Source organism: Cucumis melo, chromosome 11, assembly GCF_025177605.1.
Source record: "Cucumis melo cultivar AY chromosome 11, USDA_Cmelo_AY_1.0, whole genome shotgun sequence".
Lineage (NCBI taxonomy): Eukaryota > Viridiplantae > Streptophyta > Magnoliopsida > Cucurbitales > Cucurbitaceae > Cucumis > Cucumis melo.
Genome location: NC_066867.1, coordinates 31,047,010 through 31,062,987, shown reverse-complemented (window position 1 = coordinate 31,062,987; position 15,978 = coordinate 31,047,010). Strand labels below are relative to the sequence as shown.

Genomic DNA, 15,978 nt, shown 5'->3' with positions numbered 1-15,978 from the left:
TTTTCATGGTTTGTTGGAATAGAGATATTGTACGCTTTATATGAGTACTCATGTTCAACTATACCATCTCAGAATGTGGAATGAGGTGGACAATATAGATGTGAATTCATAACAAACACACATAGACTTCACATGAAATGAATTACACATTTTTTCAGTACAAATTCGAAAAAAAAAAAATTTGAGATCCTGGTTTGGAGATAAATGTTTATAAATTTAATATTTTAAAAGGAAGTATATATATATATATATATATATATATATTATGAAAGGGAAACAAAGAATAAGTTAGATATTTTACCGTTTGTGGTGGCTGCCATTCGTTTAGGCGCGCCAAAGCTCCAAAGTCATTTCAACACCCAAAACCATCTTTCTCGGCGACTCCATGTTTCTAAATTCCAATGGCCACCATCGTCTCTTTTCAACTACATTCATCCCTCCAAACCTCTCTCTACTCCATTCGACCTAATCCCTCTCTCAGGATCTGCAGAATCCACTGCCGGGGGAACAATCCCACTACCGATTCCCCCAACAATCAAGAACCCAAGCCCGAGAATGCGGTGCTGAAGGTCGCTTGGTATGGCTCCGAGCTCTTGGGGATCGCCGCTTCATTTCTCCGCCCGCCGTCGGATGTTCAAACTCCCGTTAGGGCTCAGGAGCTCACTACAGATGTGTCCGGTGCAATTCCTCGCCCGCTTATCGTTGAAACGATTAAGGAGGATTTTCGGCGGTCCTACTTTGTCACAGGTTCGGTATTCTTTTTTTTTTTTTTCTTTAATCTGGAAATTTTTGAGTTCTGACATTCTTTTGAAATGAAGATTGTTTTGTCCAATTCAAATTGTTTTTAGTCAGTTATTACTTAAGAGTTCGCTCGTTTGGAGAAGTTGTTAAAGTTTGGAAATGGGAAATCAAAAACACTTGTGTGGAGTTGGAGTGATCATCAAACTTCTTTAATTTGTTGTTAACAATGTTGCTTCTTTTGTTTTTTTTTAAACCCTTCAATTTTTTCTAAAATGACTTATTTCCAAAGTTAAACACTTTAGAAATGTAAACTAAATACTCACAAACTCGGATACGCTCAAGTCAATTATATAATTACTCCAATAGAAACTAAAAATTTTTACTTATAGGAACTATAGTGAAACGTGTAATACTATAGAGACCAAATTCAATTTTTTTATAGTGAACATAGTTGAGCAAGCATGTAGTTCTTTCCTTATAGTGGTAATTTCATCTTCAAATCCAATCATTAAGTGGCGCTACGGACAAACAAGTACAGGAAATTTGGGGACAATGCCTCAAAAAGCTCTTTAGATTTTTTAAACTCTAACGTCTGTATTCCTTGTTCTACTTCTCTATACAATTTTTTATTTTTCTTAATTATTATTATTTCGTAATAAACCTAAATAATTATTTTTGTTCCAATATTGTTTTGTCATTAATTGTGTAATAGACGAATAACATGAACTCAAGTATGTATATTAACTTTCTAACATGGGCATACAAGGAACAATATTGATCGATTATAGTGTAGGTAGATATTAGGTGGAACTATGAAAGTTTAAAGACCGATGTGGTTATATTTATATATTGGTTAAATTACAAGTTTAGACATTTACGTCTATTTAGTGCTTAAACTTTAAAAAGTGTCAACTGATCGATTTTAAGCTTGGGGCGATTTGGTCTTAAGAAGTGTTAGATTTATATTAGCTTTTGGTGTTTAATTGCAGAACTTGCGTCAGTTTTTGCAACTTTTGTTTATTAGTTGTATTCGGTGAATGGTTACGATCATAGGGAACCTCACTCTTGAAGCTTATGAAGAGCAATGTGAATTTGCTGATCCGGCTGGTTCTTTCAAAGGGCTTCGCCGATTTAAAAGAAACTGTACAAATTTCGGATCTCTTGTGGATAAGTCAAACATGAAACTTACCAAATGGGAGGATTTTGAGGTAAGTTTACTCTATAGTGCTATTGTTTTTGTTTACTTAGGTTATGTTGAATTGTTTGTTGTTTGGTCTGAATACAGGATAAGGGCATTGGACATTGGAAGTTCAGTTGTATCTTGTCGTTTCCTTGGAGACCAATTCTATCTGGTACATTTAATCTGTGCTTTGCATTAGAGAGTTTGGGAAAATTTCTTTGAAAGGTGTTTCTTGTAGTGAAAAACTTAATTAACCGGGTAGGTTGTCTTGTGTGATTAGTTGAGCTATGCTCAAATTGGCACAATTACTCACAAATTTAGAAAAACAATGTGAGTGTAATTAAGTTTTCTTCTACGAAGTTTTGTAATGACTTTTGAAATTATAATAGAAAGTATTTTTGACAGATTAAACGGACGTTTCAAAGCTTTCGTGTAGTTTAAGAGTATGTTTGAGAGTGATTTTGAAATGGTTAAAGTCACTTTTGCATTTTCGAAATGACTCTAAAACATGGTTTTTAATAATTCAAAATCAATTGGATGTTTGGTTAGACACTTTTATATGTTATTTTTACATCATTAAAATTGCTAAAAAGTATGTTTTAGAGTGATTTTATACCTTTGGAAGTAATTTTGAATTATCAAAGACATGTTTTAGAGTGATACTAAACATTATAAAAATGATTTCAACCATTCCAAAATCACTTTAAACAAGTTCATAACATCCCATCCAACCATGTCTTATTCTAAACACACTTATTGGAAAAGGTATTTCACTTAGAAACACTACTCCAAAAACCATCTCATGTTCACTTTTGACTTTTAAGTGCAAGTACTTAAAAGTATTTCTGGAATTTACAAAATCACTTTTTAGTATGAAGATTTTAGATTTCGTTTAATAAAGCACTTTTCACTGCTAAAAAGTCACACAATACTCGCAACTCACCAGTGCCCTGAAAACTTGTGATTGAGATAAGTTTATAGTAAATTTCCATAGAGATATTATCAAAGTTCAAACATCTTCTTGGCTGGATTCTAAACAATATGACAAGAAAAAAATATTGCAGCAACTGGATATACAGACTATTACTTTGATGCAAGATCTGGCAAAGTATGCAGGTAAGAACACTCTAAACCCTTTTGTTTGTGAATCTTCTTTTGATAAAATCTCCTTTTCGTTCCAATTCTTCTTGTGGAAAAATTTCAGGCATGTAGAACACTGGAATGTTCCTAAAATGGCTTTACTGAAACAAATTTTGAGACCAACTCGAGATTGGTTGTGGTTTAAGAAAGCAGGTGGTACCTGACTTTTCATTATGATAAGAACACTGATTAGAACAAAAACCTATTCGGAGTATGGACTTAAAATCAGTTTCATGTAGATTTTATAGATTTGGAAAATATATTTTGTGGGGTAATATGATGAAATTATATGTAATAGAGTTTTTCTTTTTCTTGAGTTTTATAGAAGAGATTGTACAGATAGAACATGGAAGAATGGAGATTTGTTATTAGTTGACTAAGAATATGAGGGTGAGCCATGAAAGGTGGAGATGTTATTAGTCTAGAGTTTCGAATGAAATTTCGAGATTTCGAAAGGTTCGAAAATTCATTAGGGGAACTTCATTTTCCCATTTCCATAAAGTTTCTTCGAAACCTCAAACTTTTGAATTTTTTTTTTTTTAATTAGTTACCTTAGCTTGGCTCAAGTTTTTCTTTTCTTTTATAGTTTTATGGTCTTCATTCTATCTAATATTATAGTTACGCAAGTCATCAAAGAACATCACAACTTTTTGCAAAGTATTGCCAAAATATCTATGCATCAAGTAACCAATAAAGATAGTAACTTTACTTCTTTTTCTTTCTAAAATCTATGATTTATCATTGATATATTGTTTTTAGATATATTTGTGATAGTTCAACAAATTTGTTGATATCCTTCCACTTAAATAACGATATACTATGACAACACCTATCTTTAAAATATTGTTGACATGTCTGTTTTGTTTCTTCATATGTTGTCCATGTATATCTAAATTTAGGTATGGAAATGAGTGTATAAATTATAGTAATACGCTACAAGATCATTGATTATTGAGATGTATCCACCAATAAGATCTATATGTTCGCCTTATGAATCCTACTAGATTCATTCAGGTAACTATCTTCGATATTCTCAATATGAATACCTTGGTAACAATATTTTATTCTCTATCAAAATTATTAGGATTCTAGATTAGATGTTTCAAACCCATTTTTTTTTGTTAGACATACATTTTATAATAAACAATATACAATTATTTTCCATGCAAATATTCGATGTCTCTTTAATTTTGCAATTAGTTACAATTCTCTTAAATAACAATTTTTTTTTTAACTTTCAATAAAGCTTGTTAACATTTTTATAAAATTGGAACCTCAATATTTCTTCGGATCGAAGATAGTCTCTTCGAATCAACATCAATCTTAGATTCATTCCTAAGATAAATGCTCAAGAAGTCATCTAATGGATCGACGTGGTATTGAGCCACCGAAAATGAAAAATCACAGTCTATCATTATAGTTAATATTTTTAAACAACTATCACATGTTTAAAGTTTGAATTCATTTATCTCCATTCATTTCCATACACTTGGCGTTTGGGGTCAATAGAAATAAAGGCCAAAGTTAATGCAGACATTTTAAGACAAATTCAATCTAAAAAGAATATTTCTAAATGGCCCACTTAATGAAGAAACTCAATTATTCAATGGTTTTTGTCTTTTTCTTTTATTTTCTTGAGGAGTAGAATTATTAAAGTTGATAAGTTCAAAGAAAATATGTAGCCATTTCGAAAAGTTTAGGGAAAATGTGTATTTGTCAAAGGTGGCGACAGCTTTGAATTAGAAAAACCACAATTTGAATAGACTCACCCTAACATTTTTTAATAATATACGCAAATTACCTTTTTGTCCCCCACAATTTGTACCTTTTTTAAAATTATTTTAAGAGTGAATGTAGTTTTAAAATTATTTTAGATGCTTCAATTTCATAATATCATCCTCTATTAACAATTTTTATAAATATATCAAACCGTCAAAGTATTTACGATTCAATGAAAAAGCCCTAAAGCTCACCATTTTTTTAACTTCCTTTTCATCATTTTCTTCTCCTTCCTCTCTTACAATTTTTTTCCACCCCCATCGTCTTTTTCTCTTCTTCAGCAATTTTTTTAAATATTTTCTTTTGTCCTTCCTTTTCATTCTTTTTAAGCAATTTTTCAAGATTGTGTACAAAATATAAAAGATTTATTTTTTTATAATCAAATCTAAACGATGTGTACCAAAAACATCTTGAAAAAAAAATACTCAAATCCACACGATCGTTTACTAAATATACTATGCTGGTGAAAGAAAGTTCTGGTATTTCCGACTTGTAGCTTTTTCTATTTTTAAAATTGTTCTTTTGTTGTTTATTATATTTACGAGAAGACCCCAAAGTATTATACACTCAACTAAATTAAACTCTAAACATTTAAAAAAAAAAACCCTAAAAGGGTAATTTAGGAAAGTTAGGCAAAATCAAATTGTCAAAGAAACCCTAATAAATAAAAATAAAGCTTCCGTGTTTGTTTGTTCGTTTTCTTGTTAGCATATTCCGTCTCTTTTCACACGGTATTATCACACCCCTCGCGTTTCAACTTTCCCAAAATACCCTTTCCCATTATCACCATTAAACATAACCCCACCTCCCCCTCACCCACTTCCCAACCCCCAATCAAGCCTCGCCACCTCATATCCTCTTCAGCCACCCATTAGTAACGTTATCAAACTCTCCTCATCCCGATTTTTCTATATCGACATTTCAACGCCGCTGATACTTCCAGTTCCCTTCCTTCAACAAAAATCGGTATAATTTCATTCCTCTTCAATATCTTTGATTCATTGGCTTCATTTCTTAGCTTGTTGAGATCCTTTTTAGCTCTTTTAGTTTTTCTATTTTCCTTTTCTTTTTTTTTTCCCCTCTTTTCGTTGTTGAATTTGGTGCCGACTGTCGAGAATTCCGGTGCTGTTTATCTTTAGATTCTAACAATTTGTAGTTCTAACGCGTAGGTGAGCCATTTTTTATCATACTTTTCGGTTTATCGTAATTGTTAGGTTTAATGCTTTATGGGATTCGCTTGCTTTATGGAAGTGTTGACTTTGAAAGACTTGGTAAAATTTTAGATCTGAAGACTTTGTTTACTGTTTTTGTATTTTGTGTTGGTTTTGATATAGTATCTATAGATCTGTTGTTGAAGATGTATGTTTTATGAAGATTTTTAGATGATAAGAATCTCTGTTGCTTTTCTGTAGCTAATTTGCTGACCTTGTTGGGAATTATTTGATTATGTTTCATGTCTTTTGTTGTTTGATGCTCTGCAAATCCTGAATAGAATTGGTTTGACTTTTTTTTTTTTCTATTGATAGAAATCCTAAAATCTTCAGATCTGGGAACTTGTTAGAAGGGTTAGACTTTTTTGCATAGACTACAATTCCGTTTCTTAATCTTTTATGTATGTCTTTAAAGCAAATTGGCTATGGAGATTTTACTGCTGTTGATTGTAGATGAATTTTTCAAGTACTATATTCTAAAGAATGAACTTACATGTAATTTGAACTTGATATATTTTGGTCAATATTGGTTTTGATATACGATCTGTAGATCTGTAGATCTATTGTTGAAGATTTATGTTTTATGAAGTTTTATAGATGGTAAGAATCTCTGTTGCTTTCCTATATTGTATTTGAAACTTATGCTGTATGTTGCGATTGGTTGTTTCTTAGAGCGGTATCCACCACCCTCATATCTAATTTGCTGACCTAGTTGAGAATTATTTGATTATTTTTCTTGTCTTTTGTTGTTCGATGCTCTGCAAATCCTGTAAATAATTGGTTTGACTTTTTCTTCTGTTGCTAGAAAATTTAAAATCTTGAGATCTGGTAACTTGCAAGAAGGTTTAGACTTCTTATGCATAGACTACAGTACCATTCTCAATCTTTATGTGTATCTTAAAGCATATTGTCTATGGAGATTTTACTGCTGTTGCTTGTAGATAAATTTTTGAAATACAATATTCTGAAGAATGAACTTGCATGTAATTCGATTCAAACTTGATATATTTTGATTAATATGGTTTTAATTCCTGTTGTGTAATTACTCCTGAAGCATTCTACCTCAGGTTCAATGAAATTATTCCTTACCACATGATCTGATCTTTCCTGCAGTCATTACATAACATCAAGATCTCATAAATACTACTTTAGTGCACGATGAGCCGATTACGTGAACCGCCAAACAGGCAGTTTTTCCCCTTTGGGAATCCCTTCCGCATGAGATCTCCCAAAGGTTCAAATTTGCCTTCAAAACTTGTAGATATATTGAATGCTTTTGAAAGAAGCCTTGCTGAAAGACTACAAAAGCTCCATCCATCTAGTGAGGATGACGTTCTTAGCCTTTCGTGGATGATATTAGCCATGGAATTGCTTTGTGAAACTCATAGTGATGTTAAAAATCTTATCAAGGAGTTAGACCTCCCTGTCCCTGATTGGAATGAGAAGTTGATCGATGTCTATCTGGACATCAGTGTGAAATTACTTGATGTCTGTAACGCTGTTAGCTCAGAGCTTTCACACTTGAACCAAAGCAACCTCATGCTTCGGTGCGTCATCCATAACCTGGATTCTGCTGATTCAGAACGACTTACTAGAGCTCGTACTTCCTTAGAAGAATGGAGACAGAACATCAGCACCACAAGTTCTAGAATTAAGAATTGTTGTGTAATCTTAGACAGCCTTGTAGAATCACTTGATCTTCCAAAAATTAAGAACTCTGCCAAAGGCAAGGTTCTGATGCGGGCTTTGTACGGGGTGAAGGTACAGACAGTTTTTGTGTGCAGTGTCTTTGCCTCCGCCTTCTTAAGCTCCCCAAAGCTCTTTGATCTGGATATAGCCAATACATATTTGTGGGGACAAACTTTCTCCTCCTTGCAGAATGATGTAAATAGTGAAATTAGAAATATATACACAAGTGGAAAGTTCACCCCTTTGAAGGAGCTTGAAGCTATCGATCAATGTGTAGGCAAACTTCATCAAATGATCCCAGAGAAACCAGAAGTCGAAGATGCTCAACTGCTGAAGAACAGCATATCAGAATTGGGAGGAAAGACAGAGAAACTATCAGAAGATCTACATTCGCTTACAAAGGAAGTCGACAACTTTTTCCAAATTGTTTTGGCAGGGCGCGATGCTTTGCTATCAAACCTTAGGGGTTGTTAAACTTAAAATGGAGTCGAAGCAAGGAATAGAACAAGTCAAACAAGCAATCAGACGATCTTGGCAGAGCTTAACTTAAACCTGTGTACAGGGATGGGTTGGTGTCTCTTGTGTTTCTACTACAGAAATATATTAACTAACCATAGTGTAGCGTAATAATGTAGTGTTTAGTTATATTTAGAAATGCTTTTGGGTTGTATTGCTAATTACGGTGTTGTAAGTTTGAACTTTGAAATGGAAATGTGTAATATGGGGGTTGTTTCTATGTTTGAGCATCTGTTCTCTATATATTCTTCTGTTTGGCCCTTGTTAATATGATTGTTCATTGTCTTTCCATTTTCCTTTCGTTTTTGAAGTAGTCTATATAATATTCAACTGAAAATATCTAATGAAAGCCAATGCAGGTTTTGATGGTGGCGCTTTGGAAGGATCTAGAGATGGCATCTGGAGGAACTGTTTCATTTTTACGGTTTAATGGAAATTCACATGTGGTATCATGTCTAATTAAGATTTCATTATTCTTGTCAAAATGTGTATCACACAATTTGCATTAAACTCTAAAATGCTCTCTTAAATTGGCGTGTCAGTAGTTAATACCACTTCGACCTTAAAACCGACACCCATCAACCTATTCAAAATATAACAATAAATAATCTTCAATATTTGAAATCAAAATTTTACGTGCCTTAATTTTTTGCAAAATGTTTGCACACCATCACAGTACTTAAGGAAATCCCATCTATATTGATATGATCATTGAATTTACTTGAAAGTTTATTTAGAGGAAAGTATTTTTGAGAATTTATCGAACCATTACATCTTTTAAATAAAATAAATACAAAAGACTTCTCCATAGTCTTTCTTTTGGTTGGCACACGTGCTGTGAAAGCGTGTGGTGTAGGTATAGTTCATTTGTTGGGTTGGCAAATAAAACCACAATTTGGAAGAGCATTGGACTCTTCCCTTTAACATTATTTAGAAAACATAATAAATGAAAAAAAAAAAAAAAAAAAAATTAATTGCAAGTGGGCAAAGTCATATCAAGATTTGGGTCTTTTTGCAAGTGGTGTCATAATGGAGAAAAGCCATAGAATTTGTGATTAATATTCTTTTTTTTTTTAATCTTGTATGGTTTTTCCAATGTATGATTTGATGGCATATTTTGGTTTAGTTGTGACTAAACAGATAATAGGAATAGGAATGAAACTTGTGGGTAATAAATTTTAGGTTAAAATACATGCGTCCTTCGTTCAAATTTGAAATCAATGAAACTTATACAATAACATACCATCTTCGTTTTGAAGTTAATTTTTATTGAAGTTGATTATTATAACAATCATGTTCATATTAGAAAATAGTCTAACGAGAGACGTTTAAGATTTGAAAGTATAAAGACTAAAGTTGACAAATAAAGTAAGAAGTGGAGTGATATTTTAACCTATATTATAATTTTCTTATGATATACTTATTTTTTCATATAATTTACGTTAGGATGATAGTTTGATTGAGTTGTGATGTTACGAGTTATATCAAATTAATTGAACATCACTTTTATGATCATCTCTTGCTTAATATTAAATCCTCTAACCAAATCATATATATATATATATATATATAATGTTTTGAGACTTTATGCGTGTTTGACATAATATGAAAGCAAGATATATTAGTGACAAATTAGGTTCATGAACGTGATCACTTATATGAAAGTCAACTTATGCATATAATGGTTGATTATATCTATTAATATAATTTTATCTACGTTGATTCTAAATTAAGTTTTGAGAGTATAACTTTGTATATGGCCTTTAGTCTAATTGAACTTTGAAAAAGAATCTAACCCATTTAGATGTAATCATTCTCGAAGATGTACATTAGAACGATCCATTAAGATTAGCACAAAGACATGTTATATATAGATATTCTACCTTTACCTTAATTCTATTAATACTTTTTCAATCCACAGCGAATTAAAGTCAATTGGTTAACATATATCCCCTTTAGCTAAGATGTCAAATGTTCGAAACCTTCCATTCTACCCTAACATATTAGCCGGTATATATTATATACAAATTTCTCCATTTTTATTTAATAATTTTAACTTTTAAAAAATGCCAATTCTTAAATAATTATATTATATTATATTCACTTTGGGGTTAAGATTCATAATTGAAGTTTAAAGTTGATTTTGACCCAATTAAATAACTTAAGAGTCAATTTCATTCAAATGAAGTGAAATTTCTGTCGAACTTCCCTTATTAGTTTCCACAATTCCAACTCTTTTGTTGAATTCCAACTTTCTATTTTTACAATTTGGTTTCCACCAAAATTGGTCAACCATTTACATTCACCTTTTTCCACTCCTCTTATTAATTTCTCTTTTATAATCATAATTTAACAACATTATTATATTGTTAAAGAATTGCATTTTTAATCTTTATTATATATGCTATAAAATATAAATTCGTGTTTCCCTTTTCTCTTTTTTATCATCCACTTTTGACGTTTGTCCCATCCCACTTAAGCAAATTTAAAAAGTATATATATATATACATATATTGGAATCTTAGTTTGTATTGAATTAAAAAGATTAGGTAAAATATAGATTTTTATGAACTTTTTCTTAAATGTGTAACCATGAAAATTTAGAAGGGAGAATTATATCTATAATGTTAAAAAGGGTAAATTTTTCGATTAAAATTTATAACTTTGTTCCAAAAATTTTAGAATGTTTTTCATATTTTTCTAAGACATATCTATGTCATTTTAAGCATTAATGAGTTGAATGACTACATTAATTTTCTTATCTTATGGTATACCACAAAACATCATAACTACATAACTTTTGTTTATTAAAGACCATCGCTCACGATTAATCATTCATTATTAATTATATTTTGTTTAGGTTTATTATTTGACTCAGCTGTCTTTTTCTTCTCGATAGAGTAAAAAAAATAAAGAGATTGAATTTACAATTTTAGAGATCGAATTTTTCGCCTCTAGAGTTGAAGTCCGTGTTAATTGTTATCACCAAGTATTATTTACTTCTACTCACTTGAAAATGAGAAGCTAAACTAAATATGAAATTGAGAAAAGTCAAAGTAGATATAACTCAATGGTAAAAGTGAAAGATTTAAATTTCCATACCACGAAGACAAGTAAAAAATTGAAAATCTAGAGTTCTATCAAATTTATATCTTAGAAATTTCAAATATTTGTAAGCTATTAAATAAGTTGCTCCAATCTTTTAAAAACCCAATGATCAAAAAGTCATAAATTTCAAAATCTAGTGACATATGTATGTATATATAATTCATAACTCATGCTTAGGTTATAAGCTAAACATGTAATACTCTAGATTTACATCAATCCGGATCACATTCCAATCTTCCAATCGAATGATTATCCAAAAAAGTAAACTCGAGATCAGGTAGTCAATCATGAAAATGAAAAAGAAAAAGGAATCGAAGTGTTGTTCAAATTTAAAAAAGGAGAGTTGATCAAAGTCGTACATGGAAGTGCGAACGAGAAAGCAAATACACACGATGGCCGCCCAGTCTCCTCCGAGTCTTCCTAATGAAACTCCGTATTCCTTTCAACTTCTCCCCATTTTCCTCTCTTTCACCATCTCTCTTATAACTATCTCAATTCTTCAACACAAACTGTTCCCCTATAGTGCTTTTTCCTGCTAATTTCAACCCACCCCTTCAAATTCTCCCATTTCTCCAACACCCCATTTCACTTTTACTCTTAATCTCAATTGGGTCATCTTCCTTTTCCAATTTGCTATTTGGGTTTTACCCTTAATCTCAATTGGGAGCGTTAATGGAGAACAGCTCTTTTTATCAGAACATCAGGGGAGAGCCCACCCATGGTGGTCAATACATTCAATACAATGTGTATGGGAATCTGTTTGAAGTTTCTAGGAAGTATACTCCACCCATCAGGCCAGTTGGGAGAGGAGCTTATGGAATTGTGTGGTATGAAGCTTCTCTTCTCTGCCTGTTCCTTTTGCTTTTGCTCGTTACCGTTTCTTCTTCATTGTGTTAAACTTGGGAGTTCTGGAGATTTTTCATGAATCTTTTGGATTCTTTCTGTAGAGATTTGCCAATTCATTTGAAATGATGGATTTGATCTCTATTGCTTGAGAATTGAGCTGGATTGAAATTGACCGTTCTAAGTTTAAGTAGAATTCTTGATATATATTTAATTTTTTTTTTGTTGATTTCCTTTGTTCTTTTGAGTTTATGAGTTTAGTAGGTTGCGCTGATTCTGAGACTGTTTTGAGTTTTGAGTCGCTTCTTTTTTCTCTCTATATTTGTTCAATCTCGGTATGGATCCAGTTAAAAGGGTGTTATTTGTAAAAGATGAAACTTTCTTTTCTTTTTTTGCCGATTCTGATAGTTTCCTTAATTCTCCCTTTTATCTTGTTTTATATCATTATTCAAGCATCCCATCTTCTCTATTTTCTGCAATTTACTAGGTTCTGTCTTGGTAAGAATCGTGAGATCAATTTAGAAAATTTTAAACATGTTTAGGCAATCACTATAGACATTAATGCTTTCTGTTTTAACGATCAATGTGAGATTTGATCTTCTGCTTTCGTGTATATTGTTTATTCCTGCTCTGCTGTATCTCATTGTCTTGTTCAGATGTACTTCTCATTGAGGTTTTCGTTAAATCAATATATCACCCAAAAAATTAAGTCAATATTGATTAATTTAAAGGTAAATTAATGTTTTAATATATATGAAGTTTTAACACTCTCCATGCTCCTCACTTTTGTACTCAAGAATTAACGTCAGGATATAGAAGTGGACTATCGGTATGAGTTGGGGAGAGACATCGTAGGAGTGTGAACTCATTACCCCCTAGTTATCACGAAAACACCAACAAGCTTAAACTAAATTAGTAAATTTAAACTTTTAACCACAACAGCTTTTAGCTTTTACTCAATCTGAGTTAGAGAGTTTTTAGTAATTCTAATGTCTTTAATGTTTGTCCTGTTCAGTGCTGCTTTGAACTCAGAAACGAATGAAGATGTTGCAATTAAGAAGGTTGGCAAGGCATTTGACAATAGAATTGATGCTAAAAGGACCTTACGAGAAATCAAGCTTCTTCGACACATGGATCATGAAAATGTAATTTCAGTATCTATATCATTTTAGATCTTTTTTACATTATCTAACTTGTTATAATTATATCTCTTAGTCTTCTCCCTATTGGGGGGTATCCATCTCCATATAAAGTATGAGCCTTAGTCGAAGAGATTTAACAAATAATTGAAGCAGTCTATTTCATGTTCTCAGTTCTCACTCTGATTTCTGTAAATTTATTGGTTGATCACGATTACATCCAAGTATTTCCAGTGAGTTTTATCATTTTTAGTTCCTACACTAAAACAGCAATTTTTTTGTACATTTTTATTCACATTTCAATATAACAACCACTGTTTATTTGGTTCTTTTTCTAAACATGATATTATTACTTCAATTATATGACCACGTGGGCTAACTTTTTTTTCCTCTCAACTGCAGATTATTGCTCTCAGAGATATTATAAGACCTCCTCAGAGGGAGAATTTCAATGATGTATACCTTGTTTATGAATTGATGGACACAGATCTAAATCAGATTATACGGTCCAACCAATCATTGACTGATGACCATTGCCGGGTTGGCATCTCTCATCTTCTTGCAATTACAGTACTATAAACATTTTAATTAGACATTGTACTGTTTATGAATTTCAACAACTAAAAATGTTACTTTCAAAAAGATTTTCTCCCTTCACAGTTCACTTTCTTCTTTCACGCTTTATTATCATATTGAAAAATTTTTCACGTCACAAGATCGAAGTTATCAATGCCAATAATCGTATTATGGCATATCTGTTAGTTCTAGAAACTCTTACCAATTCCATCAAAAGCTGACTTTCAAATATCCTTTGAGGAACTGAAGAAAGCCTACGATTTGAATGGTCTATTGACATAACTTGTGTTCTAATCTTTTTTCAACTTCGTTTTGTTCTTATCATCATCACTTTTTCCTTTTAATCTTTCTGTAGGAGGAAAAAATGGAAAATTTACACCCTTTCCCGTCGGTGGGATATGATACTTCTTGACTAAAGATGAAACACCTACATAAAGTATTAATGATTGTTATCCTTTTCCTAAGTTCTGTATTTTGTGTGGGGTGAATTGAGCTTAGTTGGAATTCTTACCCTACATTTAAGAGTATAATTTTGTTGATGCTTCTTTGAATCTGATCAGTACTTCAATTTTTCGATATGCAGTACTTTCTGTATCAGTTGTTACGAGGGCTAAAATATGTGCATTCTGCTAATGTTCTACACCGTGATTTGAAACCAAGCAACTTGTTCCTCAATGCAAATTGTGACTTAAAAATAGGAGACTTTGGCCTTGCAAGGACAACTTCTGAAACTGATTTTATGACCGAGTATGTTGTTACTCGGTGGTACCGTGCACCCGAATTGCTCCTTAATTGTTCAGAATACACTGGAGCAATAGATATTTGGTCTGTTGGCTGTATACTTGGCGAAATTATGCACAGACAACCATTGTTTCCAGGAAAAGACTATGTTCATCAGCTAAAACTTATCACTGAGGTGTGTTTTCCAGTTATCAAAATGTCTTATTTTCGTATTTATCACTCTTTCCCATCTCCGGGTACTGAATGACAATAAACTAAAGATCAATTTTGTGGCACAGCCTTGAGAATTCCTCCAGTCTGACTTTACGCCTGTTTTCCTTTTGGTTTGTTAAGCTCATTGGGTCACCAGATGAATTGAGTCTTGGATTCTTACGAAGTGACAATCCAAAAAGATATTTTAGACATCTTCCTCACTTCCCCAAGCAACAGTTTTCCTCTAAATTTCCCACCATGTCTCCTGCTGCTATTGACTTGCTTGAGAAGATGCTAGTCTTTGATCCTACTAAGCGCATTACAGGTATAGTTCAACTCAGTGACTTATATAACTAAACCAACTCTTCTAGCTCAGTGGATATTTGGAAAATTGTAGCCTAAAACACTGTTCAACAAGATGAGATTTGGTTTTTATCTGCTTGATTTTGATAATTTAAATATAAGATAACTTGGGAAAGTTTCCCATGCCTCAGATTTTTATGAGGATATACGTTTTAAATGGTAGTACATATAATAGTCACATTGGTACTACATATATTCTCATGATATAAAGACTCCCTTTTACGACCTTGCTTGAGCAGACTTATTCTATAGGTTGTGTAACTGTCCTTGAATTCTAAAGTTTTTTTGTACTTTTTCTGGATGATCACATTGAACCTTGATGCTTTGCAGTTGATGAGGCGTTGTCCCATCCATATTTAGCACCTCTTCATGATATCAACGAGGAGCCAGTATGTCCAAGGCCTTTCAGTTTTGATTTCGAGCAACCAACGTACACCGAAGAAAACATCAAGGAACTCGTATGGAGGGAATCCTTGGCGTTCAACCCCGATCCCGCTTTTTGAGGATCATGTGTCTGTTGTTGTATTCCTTTAACTGATGAAGGACAAGATCCATGAAGTGTTTCCCAGAAACCAACTTGGTGTAAATGTCTGTAGTCTGTAACAAAATATTGGGCGATTTCGGCTGTCCATTCTTTTCCCATTTTCTTTCTTTTGTCGCATTGTTTTGGGATGTAAAATAGACAAGTGAATCAGTCTTTGGACATTCTTGAAAGCTCTCTTGATTAGTGCAGTTATCATATGCCAGTTTGTCTACTTGA

The 15,978-nt window shown here is 32.4% G+C and overlaps 3 protein-coding genes across 6 annotated transcripts; all 3 read left to right on the top strand.

Moving 5' to 3' along the window:
* The first annotated feature begins 106 nt into the window (after positions 1 to 106).
* On the top strand, positions 107 to 3,581 carry LOC103497690 (uncharacterized). The gene is made up of 5 exons (XM_008459950.3): positions 107 to 747; positions 1,795 to 1,949; positions 2,027 to 2,093; positions 2,986 to 3,037; positions 3,126 to 3,581. The coding sequence occupies exons 1-5, from the start codon at positions 402 to 404 to the stop codon at positions 3,223 to 3,225; spliced, it is 720 nt and encodes a 239-aa protein (XP_008458172.2). The 5' UTR covers positions 107 to 401; the 3' UTR covers positions 3,226 to 3,581.
* A 1,958-nt stretch (positions 3,582 to 5,539) lies between these two features.
* LOC103497694 (protein BPS1, chloroplastic) lies at positions 5,540 to 8,476 on the top strand. 4 transcript variants are annotated; one of them, XM_008459954.3, is made up of 2 exons: positions 5,540 to 5,806; positions 7,165 to 8,476. In XM_008459954.3, the coding sequence occupies exon 2, from the start codon at positions 7,210 to 7,212 to the stop codon at positions 8,212 to 8,214; it is 1,005 nt and encodes a 334-aa protein (XP_008458176.1). In that variant the 5' UTR covers positions 5,540 to 5,806; positions 7,165 to 7,209; the 3' UTR covers positions 8,215 to 8,476. The 4 variants fall into 4 exon arrangements, with proteins under 4 accessions (XP_008458176.1, XP_008458178.1, XP_008458175.1 ...); XM_008459956.3 differs by having other exon boundaries at positions 5,766 to 6,111; XM_008459953.3 differs by having other exon boundaries at positions 5,783 to 6,009.
* Positions 8,477 to 11,659: 3,183 nt separating this feature from the next.
* Positions 11,660 to 15,959, top strand: LOC103497693 (mitogen-activated protein kinase homolog MMK2). Its single transcript, XM_008459952.3, has 6 exons — positions 11,660 to 12,191; positions 13,223 to 13,352; positions 13,749 to 13,886; positions 14,506 to 14,838; positions 14,997 to 15,180; positions 15,549 to 15,959. The coding sequence occupies exons 1-6, from the start codon at positions 12,037 to 12,039 to the stop codon at positions 15,719 to 15,721; spliced, it is 1,113 nt and encodes a 370-aa protein (XP_008458174.2). The 5' UTR covers positions 11,660 to 12,036; the 3' UTR covers positions 15,722 to 15,959.
* The last annotated feature ends 19 nt before the right edge of the window (positions 15,960 to 15,978 follow it).